This window comes from Mobula birostris, chromosome 6, assembly GCF_030028105.1.
Source record: "Mobula birostris isolate sMobBir1 chromosome 6, sMobBir1.hap1, whole genome shotgun sequence".
Lineage (NCBI taxonomy): Eukaryota > Metazoa > Chordata > Chondrichthyes > Myliobatiformes > Myliobatidae > Mobula > Mobula birostris.
In genome coordinates this window covers 18,315,138-18,328,705 of record NC_092375.1, presented here as the reverse complement: position 1 = coordinate 18,328,705, position 13,568 = coordinate 18,315,138, and the positions used below count along the sequence as shown (strand labels likewise).

Genomic DNA, 13,568 nt, shown 5'->3' with positions numbered 1-13,568 from the left:
ACTTGATCCCACACTGCCCTCTCCTCTCCAATTAGATTCCACCATCTGCAGCACTTTGTCGCCTCCACCAATCACCTGCCAGCTTCAGCCACCCCCCCCCCCCCCGCCATCTGACGATCACCCTTCCTCACTGGGTTCCAGCGCTTACTTACTAGTTTTTACCCAACCCATTCTTCTCCCTTCTTTGGAGCAATAGAGCACAAGAGCACAGAATCAAGCCCTCTGTCCCACCTAGTTCATGCCACCCTGGTGTTCTGCCTAGTCCCATTGATCTGTGCCTGGACCACAGGCCTCCGTATCTCTCTCATCCCTATCCCTATCCGGACGACTCTCAAATATTACAACTGAACATGAATCTTTCACTTCTGCTGGCAGGTCATTCCATAATCGCACCATTCTAGGAGTGAAGTTCTCCCTCATTTTTGTATACAACTAAAAGTTCTCCCCTCAATCTCCCGCACTCTAGGAAATAAAGCCCTAACCTATTCAACCTTTCCCTATAATTCAGGTCCTCAAGGCCCAGCAACATCCTTTTTAATATTCTGGGCACTCTTTCAAGCTTATTAATACATTTACTATAGGTAGGTGACCACAACTGCATACAATGCTCTAAATTTGGTCTTGCCAATGTCTTATACAACTTTAACATAACATCTCAACTCATGTGTCACATACTAAGTCACCAACTAACCTTTCTGCCACTGTATTAAGCTGCTGATTTATGTACAGTACAAATATATATAGCAAGGGTGCCCAAGACTTTTGCACAGTATTGTAATAATTTTATGTTTTGCACTGTACTGCTGCCGTAAAAAAAAAATCAAATTTCATGACATATATGAGTGTTGGTAAACCCAATTCTGATCTGGGTCTCTATTGTGGACTGAGAGTGGGAAGGGGGCAGGGAGAGGGGAAGCATGGTTGGGAAAAAGGGAAGGGAGAGGAGGGGCAGTGGAAATCCCCAGAGAGACTTTCAGTGATGATCAACAAACAAATTGTTTGAAATCAAATCATTTTACTTGGCATCTCAGGGCAGGGTATGTCTGTACCCGCACCATCTCCCCGCCTCTGGCACTCCTCTGCCACCTGTCCCACTCCCCTCCCACAATGCTCCACACTCACCATTCCCAACATCCTTTGCTCCCACCAGATTTACAAAGTACTTCCCTGCTCCGCGTTAACAAATACAGTACTGTGGAACAATCTTAGGACTAGCTATATATACGGTATGTGCCTAAGACTTTTGTACAGTACTGTACATAAACAGACACACATGTGCACATAGCACTGTGCCCTTTAGAGAATCCTGGCGACCAATCCAATCTGCTGCCAGGAAGTGAGAGGTAATTGCCTCTTGGAATTCATTATGAGTCAATTCAAATATAACACAAATAAAAACACCAATTAAGCACAAACATGAATTAAAATTAAAGACAAATGGGTTGGATTGGATAACTGTTGTTTATTGAAAATACCTAAGGTGCATAGTCATTAATGAAACAAAATCACAAATTTGCAAGAATCAGCATATCAGTTAGTAAATCAAGAATAGCCTTCAGAACTCTGCTCTCTCTGATCTTCATATTACCCTAGGCCCTAACATTCAAAATTACCACTCCTGCACAGTTTTATTGGTAACATACTCTCCGTGTGGGCCTTCTGCACCTTCTGGTAGAAGGGCTAAATAAACCGGGGTCACAGCCCCCTCTTCGGCTGTGCCGGGTGCATTAGGACCAGCCATATCGGTTTTCACCCAACCAGGGCAGCAGGCATTCAAGAGGATCTTGTCTGCTGCTCTCTCCTTACTCAACCTCCGGGCAAGGATCTTGGAGAGGACAGTAAGCCCCAACTTTGTAATCCCATAGGCATGGGAGGGCCACCCCTGCTGAGTGTGCACCTCTTTTTTAGCATCCTCAACAAACTTCCTCATCAGCTCCACCAATTCTTCCTCCGTGATGGTGGTGCTGCGGAATTTCACCTGCAGTTCCGGGCTGCATTTCTTCAGAGCGCTGGCACCACACATGCTGGATACATTCACCACTCTCCCTGCAGATGCAAGAGGACATTAAAATGGTTAACCAAGAAAGAGCACAAGAAGAATAAAAACACCTAAGCAGTTATCTCCTCTGTCAATGTGATCCCATTTCTCTCTTCCTGCACACTCCACTCAGTGGCCACTTTATGACATGCCTCCTGTACCTAATAAAGTGGCCACTGACTGTAAGTTTGCGGTCTTCTGTTGTTGTAGCCCATCCACTTCAAGGTTTGACATGTGTGTTCAGAGATGCTTTTACACACCACTGCTTTAACGTGTGGTTATTTGAGTTACTGTCACCTTCCTGTCAGCTTGAATCAGTCTGGCCATTCCCCTCTGAGCTCTCTCATTAACAAGGTGTTTTCACCCACTGGATGTTTTTTTTTTGTTTTTCACACCATTCTCTGTAAACTTGAAAAACTGTTGTGCGTGAAAACCCAGATCAGCAGTTTCTAAGGTACTCAAGCAGCAAACTCACTCAGATCACACCATCCACTGCATAATGTACTGGGTGGGCACAGGAGTACATTCAGCCAGAGACTCATTCCACCGAGATGCAACACAGAGCGTCATAGGAAGTCATTCCTGCCTGTGGCCATCAAACTTTACAACTCCTCCCTTGGAGGGTCAGACACCCTGAGCCAATAGGCTGGTCATGGACTTCTTTCCTGGCATAATTTACATATTACTATTTAATTATTTATGGTTTTATTACTATTTAATTATTATGGTGCAACGAAAACCAATTTCCCCCGGGATCAATAAAGTATGACTATGAATATGACTATGACTATGACTATTTCATCCCTTTTCTGATGTTTGGTCCAACAACAATTAAACCTCTTGACCATGTCTGCATGTTTTAATACATTGAGCTGCTGCCACAATTGGCTGATCAGATTATTTGCATTAACAAGCAGGTATACAGGTGTAACTAATAAAGTGGACGCCGAGTGTATTTCTGATCAGCATCAACATTTCAAGTTTGCTATCAAATTTAAGGCATTGTGTGTGCAAAAATGAACTTTGTAGATTCACAGGAAATTTATTGCACAGAAGATAATCTGTCAGATCATCATGTACGTATTACTGGAAAAAGAGATATTCAGCTTAATCCCATCTTTCTGTAATTTTCTGTTGTCTGCAAATAATAATTCTTCAAGTCCAGAACTATGTACCAATTACATGTGGAAGGAGTTTCCGCTTCTACCAACCTTTCAAGTTCAGAAACAGATTTAGTATCACTTTATGAACTCTTTTTGGGCTTCCAGCCAGGTACGGGTATCAATTTTAACTGACCTTTTAATGACAAATTCTGACATCTCAGGAATGATGCCTGGGCATGTCTAGTCCAATGGTATTTATAGTTCCATCCTCCATCCCTCCTGATTGTTTAGTCCTCATCCAATCAGGTTTCCGCTGTCCCACCTCGTTTACCATCAAATTACACTTCTTACTTAGAACAAGGCCTTTATCTTTGTTAAAAATAGTTTCCTCTAGTTTTACTTCAATGGCTTCCTTCACCAGGCCATCCCAAAAGCCACTGGCGCAGCACAGTGGTTTTGTGCTGTGGAAGTCACTCCTATGACCATTGCGAATGCAATGTTCTGCTACCACTGATTTCTCCGGGTAACCAGGAAACCTAACAATGAGGAAGAACCCATCGCTACCACCCGTCTTCCCTATAATTCCATGGTTTCTGGAAGGATTGCCAGGATCCTGAAGAAATACCAGATTAATACCATCTACAAACCTGTAAGGAAGCTCAAATCACAGCTTATGCAGGTCAAAGACAACCTGGGATTCAGGATGGTTGGCGTTTACAGGATTCCCTGTGAATGTGGAGCAGCTTTATATCTGCCAGACAGGGCGCATGGTGGAAACCCGCATCAAGGAGCACAGGAGGTGTATCTGTTTGGGTTACCCTGAGAAATCGGTGGTAGCAGAACATTGCATTCGCGATGGCCATAGGATTGCCTTCGACGGCACAAAATTACTGTGCCACGCCAATGGCTGTGCAAGGCCTGGTGAAGGAAGCCATTGAAATAAAACTAGAGGAAAAGAATTTTCACAAAGGTGAAGGTTTCACTCTAAGTAAGAAATGTAATTCGAATGTAAACAAGGTGGGAGAGCGGAGACTTGATTGGATGAGGACTAACCAATCAGGTGGGACGTTTGACCAAGGTATAAATGCAACTGGACTAGTCATGTCAAGGCATTATCCCTGACGAAGGTGGCAGAGTTTGTCATTGTAACATCAGTTAAGGTCGCGTGAGCTGGAAGCCGAAGAAGAGTTTATTCATCATATACGCTGGGAAAGCACTAGATCCTTTCAGGACTTTTAGCACTAGTCAGGACGAAGGGCTCTGGCCCGAAATGTTGACTGATCGTTTCCACGGATGCTACCCGACCTGCTGAGTTCCTCCAGCATGTTGTGAGTGTTGCTTTGATCCCAGCATCTGCAGAGTATTTTGTGTTTAAATAGTGAGGTAGTGTACATGGGTTCATTGTCCATTCAGAAATCGAATGGTAGAGGGAAGGAGCTGTTCGTAATATTCTGACTGCCTGTCTTCACACTCCTGTACCTCCCCCGTGTTAGCAGGAATGAGAAGAGGGCACGGCCTGGGTGACAGGTGTCCTTAATGATGGATATTGCCTTTTGAAGCTTTGAGTTTCAAAGTTCAAAGTAAATGTTTTTCAAAATACATATACATCACCGTATACAACCCTGAGATTCATTTTCTTAGTCATAGTCATACATACTTTATTGATCCCGGGGGAAATTGGTTTTCGTTACAGTTGCACCGTAAATAATTAAATAGTAATAAAACCATAAATAGTAATATGTAAATTATGCCAGAAAATAAGTCCAGGACCAGCCTATTGGCTCGGGGTGTCTGACCCTCCAAGGGAGGAGTTGTAAAGTTTGATGGCCACAGGCAGGAATGACTTCCTATGACGCTCCGTGTTGCATCTCGGTGGAATGAGTCTCTGGCTGAATGTACTCCTGTGCCCACCCAGTACATTATATAGTGGATGGGAAACATTGTCCAAGATGGCATGCAACTTGGACAGCATCCTCTTTTCAGACACCACCGTCAGAGAGGTGTGGGCATACCTGTGGGCATACTCAATGAATCTATAGAATAACAACCACAACAGAATCAATGAAAGACTGCACCAAGTTGGGCATTCAACCAGTGTGCAGAAGACAACAAAAACAACAAGAAATAATAATAATAAACAAATAAACAACAAATATCAAGAACATGAGAGTGAGACAATAAATATCAAGAACATGAGAACTTAAAAGTGAGTTCATTGGTTGTTGAAACAATTCAACTGTTCCCGATGGCAACAGTGAGAAGAGAGCATGAACTGGGTCCCAGATGGACACCGCTTTCCTGCAACAGCACTCCATGCTGATGTGCTCTATGGCAGGGAGGGCTTTACCCATGATGGACTGGGCCAGGTCCACTACTTTTTGTAGGATCTTCTGTTCAAGAGCATTGGTGTTTCTATACCAGGTTGTGATGCAGCCAGTCAATATACTCTCCATTACACTTCTACAGAAGTTTGTTGACTTTTATTACTCACGCTGAATCTCTGCAAACAAGTTGTGTAAATACAAAAAGAAAAACACTACAATAATAAATAAATAATAAATATTGAGATCGTAAGTTGTAGAGTCAATGAAAGTGAGTCTACAGGTTATGGACTCAGTTCAGCATTGGGGTGAGTGACGTTACCTATGCTGGTTCACAAGCTTCTTGGGTCTAGGGCAGTAACAGTTTCTGAACCTGATAGTGTGAATCCGGGACTCCTGTACCTCCTTCCTGATGGCAGCAGTGAGAAGAGAGCGTGACCTGAGTGGTGGGGGTCCCTGATGATGGATGCTGTTTTCCTGGGACAGCGTTCTTTGCAGATGTGAGATGCACATCTAGAATTTCTAAAAGCACATCTACAAGCCCACAATGTTGCCATGTATTACCAGTGGCATGATGGTTGATACCATCGTCCCCTGCCACCCTGAATTTTGCCATCTTGAATTTCAGTTAGACACCCAGAATTTCAACCCCTCTGCCAAGAAAAGAACAAAATTTGGTCTAAAATCTAAGTAAATTGATTTCTGCCTTTAATAGGTTTAATGACTCAGTACCAACAGCTCTTCTTGAATATAAAATTCTAAAAATAGCTGACCCTGTAAGAGAACAAATTTATTTTCTTCTCAATCTCCTTAAACACTGAACTGACTCCACATACTATGGAATCATTTTCAAGGACTCTACAACTCATGTTCTCAATATTTATGTACTATATATTTTTGATTTTTTTTTTCTCAGCCCAAGCTGGTAAAAGCATAGATTGTGAGGAGGATGCCTTCCAGTCTATCTTCTCCTTGGGACCTGTGGCTTTGGGTTGCCGCAGGCTCAGTCTCACTTGCATTGACACTACTCTGTCGTCAGAACTGACTGAGTTGAAGGTGCTGTAGGCTTCCGTGTTGATCACACCATTACGCCATTTTGTTCTTACGAGGATGTAATCGAGCTGTTTCCTGTAGATGGAGGCTCTGTTTTCATATGTCCACAGTTTACCAGCTTGCTTCTTGAATTGTGTGTTGGCGGCAATGAGACTGTGTTCCTGGATGAAATCAACTAGATATTGTCCATTTCTGTTGGTAAAGTCTTGGTATGAGTATGGAACATCTTCCAGTCCAACCTGGGCATTAAAATAGCCGAGCACAGCCAGGAAGTTATGTGCCAGTATTAAAGTGACAGCTTCCTGAAGTTTACTGTAAAAGGCCTCCACCTCCTTCTCGTCGCTGCAGTTGTGCGGGGAGTAACAGACGATGACAGAGGTCGCCGGGTTTCCGTCGAATTCCGCAGTAAGGATTATGTCACTGACTGAGACTACGCCCCTCAGTGCCTCTTCGCCTTGCGGTTCAACGTCAGCCCTACTCCACCTTGTGCTGACATCGTCGTCAGCTCTCTCCATGCGGATCAGGTGATGAGGTGCATCCCCTCTACCTCTGTGAACCTTATCTCTTCGTTAGGGCATACATGACGGTGTTCTTGGATCCCCAGGGTGGAGATCTCGTAGCTGCTTGGCTGTGATGCCAACTCTGTGCATCAAGGCAAGAGGCGGATGGTGTTTGCGTTGAAGGTTGAGATGATCGTTTTTACCTTACAATGCAAAAGAGGCGCAGTTCGCTCAGCCCCCTTGTCGGACTCAACCCTCCCCGTGGGGTTTGAGGTTGCATCTTCATACTGCCTGTCTCGGCCAGGGTCTGGGTGTTCCACAGAGTTCCTGAGCACTTCCGGCTCTGGAAGTATAGGGTTTGTTGGGTTGTCTGTCATCATAATGCCTTACAAGGTGCAAAACGAAAGACTGTGTGGCGCGCCACTCCTCACACAGACAGTAGGTGGCCGTTGACTCACAAAGAGTTCATCCGCCCTTTGACAGGTTTTGTTTTTAGTCCTGCTGGGTGCCTACACACCCTCCTCCCTGGTTAACTGAAGTGCACCAGGGGGTGCCAGTTGAGTCGCCGACAACCCAACCCGAGACAGGTAGTACTGGGCTATGTGGTACCAGCAGCAAGGCAAGGCCCTGACCTGACCTAGAAGAGCACACACACACACACACACACACACACACACACACACACACACACACACACAGAGGCAACAGAGAGTTTGCTCACTGTGAAGTGAATCAAGAAGAGTTGGATCTCGAAACATCCTGACGTCGTCGCAGCAAGAAGTGTGGTCAATGCTTGTCATGCCGAACTTAGAAGGACCAAAACGGAAGAGCTAAGAGACAAGTTCAAGACCGCAAAGAAGAATCTCTTTGCCACCTACGATCGACTGAAGGAAGAGGAATTAGCTGAGAGGATTAGAGAGATAGAAGCTGCTAATGAAGACGTGCAGCATGGAGGAGCATGGTGCCTAGTCAATGAGATCAGTAGACGGAGGAAGTCCCCATCAGGTCAAATAAGTGGTAAAACAGCAGAGGACCGTGTCCTGACATGGTTTACCCACTTTAAGAACCTGCTGGGAAGCCCTCCAACGGTCACAGAAGAAGAAGAGGACATACCCACGATACTAATGCAAGTTGATATTGATGACGGGCCATTCACCATTGAGGAACTGAAAGTGGCCAAATATGCACTCAAACAGGGCAGGAGCGCTGGACCAGATGGGATACCACCAGATGTCCTGAAGAACTGCGACCTGGACAACATCTTGCTGGACATATGTAATACAGCATTGATGAAAGGGGACAAACCAGAACAGTGGTCACTCTCAAACATTATCCCAGTTCCCAAGTCTGGATCCCTCAGAAAGACAGATAACTACCGCAGTATCAGCTTGACCTGCATCTTAGCAAAGTTATACAGTCGGATGATCTTGAACAGGATTCGCACCGCCATTGACCCTAAGCTAAGATTCAATCAGAATGGTTTTCGGCAGAAGAGCACAACAATAATGCAAATACTTGCTCTCTGTAGGATCATCAAGGAAGTCAAGAAGAACAACCTACCAGCCGTGCTTACTTTCATCGATTTTCGCAAAGCTTTTGACTCCATTCACCGAGGTAAAATGTTGAAGATCCTGAAAGCTTACGGAGTGCCAGACCATCTACTGAGAGCAATAGAGTCCAGCTATACCAAAACCATGGCGAAAGCTGTATCACCAGACGGAGAAGCAGCAGTGTTCAAGCTCCTAGCTGGTGTGCTGCAAGGAGACACTCTGGCACCCTACATCTTTATAATCGTCCTTGAATACGCTCTGCATCAAACTACCAAAGATCATGACGAGCTTGGTTCTACCATAAAACCAGGGCGAAGCAAAAGGGTCAGACCAGCTACGCTCACAGATCTCGATTTTGCAGATGACATAGTCCTGCTCTCTGACCAGATGGAGGAAGCACAGCAGCTACTGACAAAAGTGGAAATAGAATGCAATAAAGCTGGACTTCACCTAAACGCTAAAAAGACAGAGTACATGGTGTTTAACTGCGACGAAGGTACTCTCAAGACTGTAGAGAATGATATCATTAAGAATGTCTTTGACTACAAGTACCTCGGGTCAAGAATGATGAGTTCGGAGAAGGACATAAAGACACGGAAGGCGCTGGCGTGGAGGGCTATGAACGACATGAAGGAAATCTGGAAGTCGAACCTGACCAGAGGGCTTAAAAAGAGGATTTTCATAGCAGTCATAGAGTCCATTCTCACGTATGGATGCGAGACGCGGACACTCACCAAGACGATGCGAAAGTCTCTAGATGGTTGCTATACACAAATGCTCCGGATGGCTCTTGACGTGAGTTGGCAACAGCACATGATGAACGTCGAGCTCTATAACAACCCACCGATGCTCTCCACTAAAATCGAGGCGAGAGGACTGCAACTAGTGGGGCACTGTCTACACCATCCCGAGCTACCTGCCAGCCTAGTCATCATATGGGAGCCCAAGCACGAGAGGATGAACCCTGGGCGCCCTCCCAAGACGATGGTCAACACACTCCTAGAAGACAGCAGCACGGCTAATGTAGATGAACTGAACACACTGATGAGGGAGAGGGAGAAGTGGAGAGTCTGTCATCGTGCCCGACGCCGGCCCCCTAGGCCTGAGTCGACGTAGTAGTAGTAGTAGTAGTAGTAGCAAGCTGGTAAAACCTGAGGTACGGGCATTCCCAAGCTCCATTTGTCAATTGCTAGGAACTTTCAGAATATTAAGTTTTTACTAATGTGGCTTTCTGAAGATTGACACAGACATTCCTGTGTGGTGCTAATTGTTTAATGCTATTGTGTCGTCCCTTTGGGATGATATCAGTTGTAGATATTACTCCGGGACGATAGAGACAAGCTTCCTCTTTTAATTCAGCACATTTCTGGTGTTTTTCAGTTATTGGTTTCTGTATGTTATGTGTGTTTGGAATGGCAATATCTATCAAGTAAATTTTTTTTGGCGTGCGTGTGCGTGTACGTGCGTCCATGCATGTGCGATGTTGGTGGGACGATGTCTTTTTCACGCCTTTTACTGGGGGTGGGGGTGGGGATGGGGATGGAGACGGAGACACTATGTGGCGTGCCACTCCTCACACAGACATTTCACAGTATTTTTCCCTTTTATTTTATGAGGTAGAGTTGTGATCTTGACACTCAACCCGGCACAGATGGAAAGCGTACTCAGGAGCAGAGCCGGCTGGGTTCGAACCCGGGAACCTCCGTTCCAGAGTCCGGCGCTGATGTCATTGCGCCACCAGCTGGCCCTAATTAAATTATTCTTTCTTGTTTATCCAGACGGTTATTATGGATTGTCCTATCTGTAATAATGGGTCGGTTCTAATACAATTTATGGGACTCTGACTGTAAGGCTTGTACTTATAATAAAATATGATTTCTTCTACGTTTGTATTTTGAAGCAAGATTTCGGTGAATGATGTTTGCCACTTGATTGTGCCTGTGTGAGTAATCAGATTGAGTTAAACTGCTGCAGAATCCTGTATTGTGTTGGATTGTTTCTGGTTTCTCTTGGCATTTTCTGCATTTATTACCTTGAATCTATTGGTCTTTTATTTTGTATTTTTGATAACTTTTTTCTGTTAACCACCTGGTCCTGCATTGCTACAAGACATGAAACCTGTACTCAATGAACTATACCACTCTGTGGTACCAGCAACATTGGAATGAGATACTCAGAGGTCCTCTTCATCACTTTTATGCCTGTATTTCAGGTGGGGGGGCGGTAAATCCTAAGAAGATGCGAGGGGCAAGTTTTTGTTTTTACAGAGTCGTGAGTCCCTGGAAGGTGCTGCTTCCAATAGGTGGTCAAGGCAGAAACATGAGACTTATGAGACATTTAAATAGGCAGATAAATGTGAGGAAAGTGGAAGGATAACATGAATAACAGAATGAAGAGAAAGCACCAGGATAGACTTCAAGCCAGATTAGCGTGTCGAGGCCAGAATGTGGAAAACAAACTGGTGTTCAAAATCAGAAACAGGTTTATTATCACCGCATGTGTCCTGTAAATAAACCAATTACAAGAGACTACCTAGATAGTACATACCAAGGGGCTGGAGACTACAGACCCGACGCAAATTGGGGGAATCGCTTCATCGAACACCTCCACTCCGTCTGCCAAAACAGACATGATCTCCCAGTAGCCACCCACTTCAACTCTGCTTCCCAATCCCATTCAGATATGTCCATACATGGCCTCCTCTACTGCCATGATGAGGCTAAACTCAGGTTGGAGGAGCAACACCTCATATACCGTCTAGGTAGTCTCCAGCCCCTTGGTATGAACACAGAATTCTCCAACTTCTGGTAATTCCCTCCCCCTCCCTTCCCCTATCCCTATGTCACTCTGCCCCCTCCCCCAGCTGCCTATCACCTCCCTCATGGTTCTGCCTCCTTCTACTACCCATAGTGTTTTCCCCTATTCACCTTTCCTGCCTATCACCTCCCTGCCTCCCCTCCCCCACCCCTTTATCTTTCCCCTTACTGATTTTTCACCTGGAACCCACCAGCCTTCTCCTTCCCACCCTCCCCCACTTTCTTTATAGGGCCTCTGCCCCTCCCCTCTACAGTCCTGACGAAGGGTTCCAGCCCGAAACGTCGACCGATCTTTTCCACGGATGCCACCTGACCTGCTGAGTTCCTCCAGCGTGTTGTGAGTGTTGTTCTGCTTACACACATCAAAGTTGCTGGTGAACGCAGCAGGCCAGGCAGCATCTCTAGGAAGAGGTACAGTTGCCGTTTCGGGCCGAGACCTTTCGTCAGGGCTAACTGAAAGAAGAGCTAGCAAGAGATTTGAAAGTGGGAGGGGGAGGGGAAGATCCAAAATGATAGGAGAAGACAGGAGGGGGAAGGATGGAGCCAAGAGCTGGACAGGTGATTGGCAAAAGGAATATGAGAGGATCACGGGACAGGAGGCCCAGGGAGAAGGAAAAGGGTGGGGAGGGAGGGGAACCGAGGATGGGCAAGGGGTATAGGCAGAGGAAGAAAAAGGAGTGAGAAAGAAAGAAAGAATGTGTGTATATAAATAAATAAGATGGGGTATGAGGGGGAGGTGGGACATTAGCGAAAGTTAGAGAAGTCAATGTTCATGCCATCAGGTTGGAGGCTACCCAGACGGAATATAAGGTGTTGTTCCTCCAACCTGAGTGTGGCTTCATCTTTACAGTAGAGGAGGCCGTGGAAAGACATATCAGAATGGGATTGGGATGTGAAATTAAAATGTGTGGCCACTGGGAGATCCTGCTTTCTCTGGCAGACAGAGCGTAGATGTTCAGCAAAGCCGTCTCCCAGTCTGCGTCGGGTCTCGCCAATATATAAAAGGCCACATCGGGAGCATCGAGAGCCAAGAGCAATTCCTTTAAAGTTTTTCTACTCTGTAACTAGACAACCACGCACCAAGTACTGTATGGCCTGTTTTCTGCGTCCTGCGCATGCCCAGTAGGAGATGCACCCAAATATCCGCCTAATGCGGACAGGGATAATTTGAAAAACGCTTCGTGTGGACGCCTGTCGTTTTTACTCGAAACCGGCGTTTTCAAAATTATCCGGCGTAGTGTAAATATAACTTCTTCTCTTTCAGACCGAGTCTCTTCGACCTGAAACTTATCTTCGTTTTTCTGTTTGCTTTGGTCTATGAACCCCGCTGACCCTCCTCCCTGAAATGATGCTGAAGTCACCTTATAAACATACCGAATGCCAAAGAGAGGTTAATTTAAAATCAAAACGAACAACTTATAGTATTCAATCAGAGCTCACCGTGAGGTTTGATGATTGGGAGAAGCTCAGTGCACATATCCCGGGTGGCGAAGAAATTGGTGGCCATCGTCACTTCAGCTTGGATGCCGAACGGGGTTGTATCTGCCACTTTAAAAGCGATGCCAGCGTTGTTGATCAGGACGTCGATGCCTCCGTACTTCTCGAGCATAAACGCGCGCAGCTTTCGGATGCTCTGCAGGTTGTCGATGTCCAGCTGATGGAAGAGCGGATTCAGCTGCTCCTGCCGCAGCTTCTCCACCGCCTGCTGCCCGCGGCCCACGTCCCGGGCTGTCAGGTACACGTCCCCGCCAAACTGTCGGCACAGAGCCCGCACCACCTCCAGCCCGATGCCCTTGTTGGCTCCGCTCACCACCGCCACTCGCGTCGACATGTCTCTCGGACACAGGAAATTTCAGCGGAAGAAACTGACTGCGAGGAAATAAATTCAAACCCCCGACTGCATACGTTGGAACCGAGTGCGCAGGCGCTTCGCGAGTTGCTGCTTGACACCCAGCAGCCCAAATGAAAACGCACATTATCATCTGCATCTGCAGAGTTCCGCTTGTTTACGAGCCTAAATGAAACGCGAGATTTTGCAGGTACTAGATAACTAGAGTAACACACACACACACAGAATGCTTAGCAGGTCTTGCATCATCAATGGAGGGGAATAAACAGTCCGTATCACTTTATTGTTTATTATAAGATATAATAGCACCTTGCCTGCTCTCCTCCCTCCTCCTTTCT

General features: G+C 45.8%; 2 protein-coding genes across 2 annotated transcripts in view; one reads left to right on the top strand and one right to left on the bottom strand.

Annotated features, from left to right (window-relative positions):
• Positions 1-1,442: 1,442 nt before the first annotated feature.
• Positions 1,443-13,329, bottom strand: LOC140198831 (carbonyl reductase [NADPH] 1-like). Its single transcript, XM_072259945.1, has 2 exons — positions 12,822-13,329; positions 1,443-2,046 (listed from the first exon to the last, which is right to left on the bottom strand). Exons 1-2 carry the CDS (start codon positions 13,210-13,212, stop codon positions 1,610-1,612), a joined length of 828 nt encoding a protein of 275 aa, XP_072116046.1. The 5' UTR covers positions 13,213-13,329; the 3' UTR covers positions 1,443-1,609.
• The window catches only part of setd4 (SET domain containing 4), a 148,522-nt gene continuing 147,609 nt past the window's right edge, over positions 12,656-13,568 (top strand). The window contains exon 1 of the mRNA XM_072259934.1: positions 12,656-13,420. The gene's annotated coding sequence lies outside the window, so the exon portion shown is untranslated. The remainder of the gene's footprint in view (positions 13,421-13,568) is intronic.

Coding starts and splice junctions, on each gene's coding strand:
- LOC140198831 (XM_072259945.1), bottom strand. CDS start 13,212: ATGTCGACGCGAGTGGCGGTGGTGAGCGGAGCCAACAAGGGCATCGGG. Junction 2,047..12,821: donor CCCAATCATCAAACCTCACG/GTGAGCTCTGAT, acceptor TTGCATCTGCAG/GGAGAGTGGTGAATGTATCC.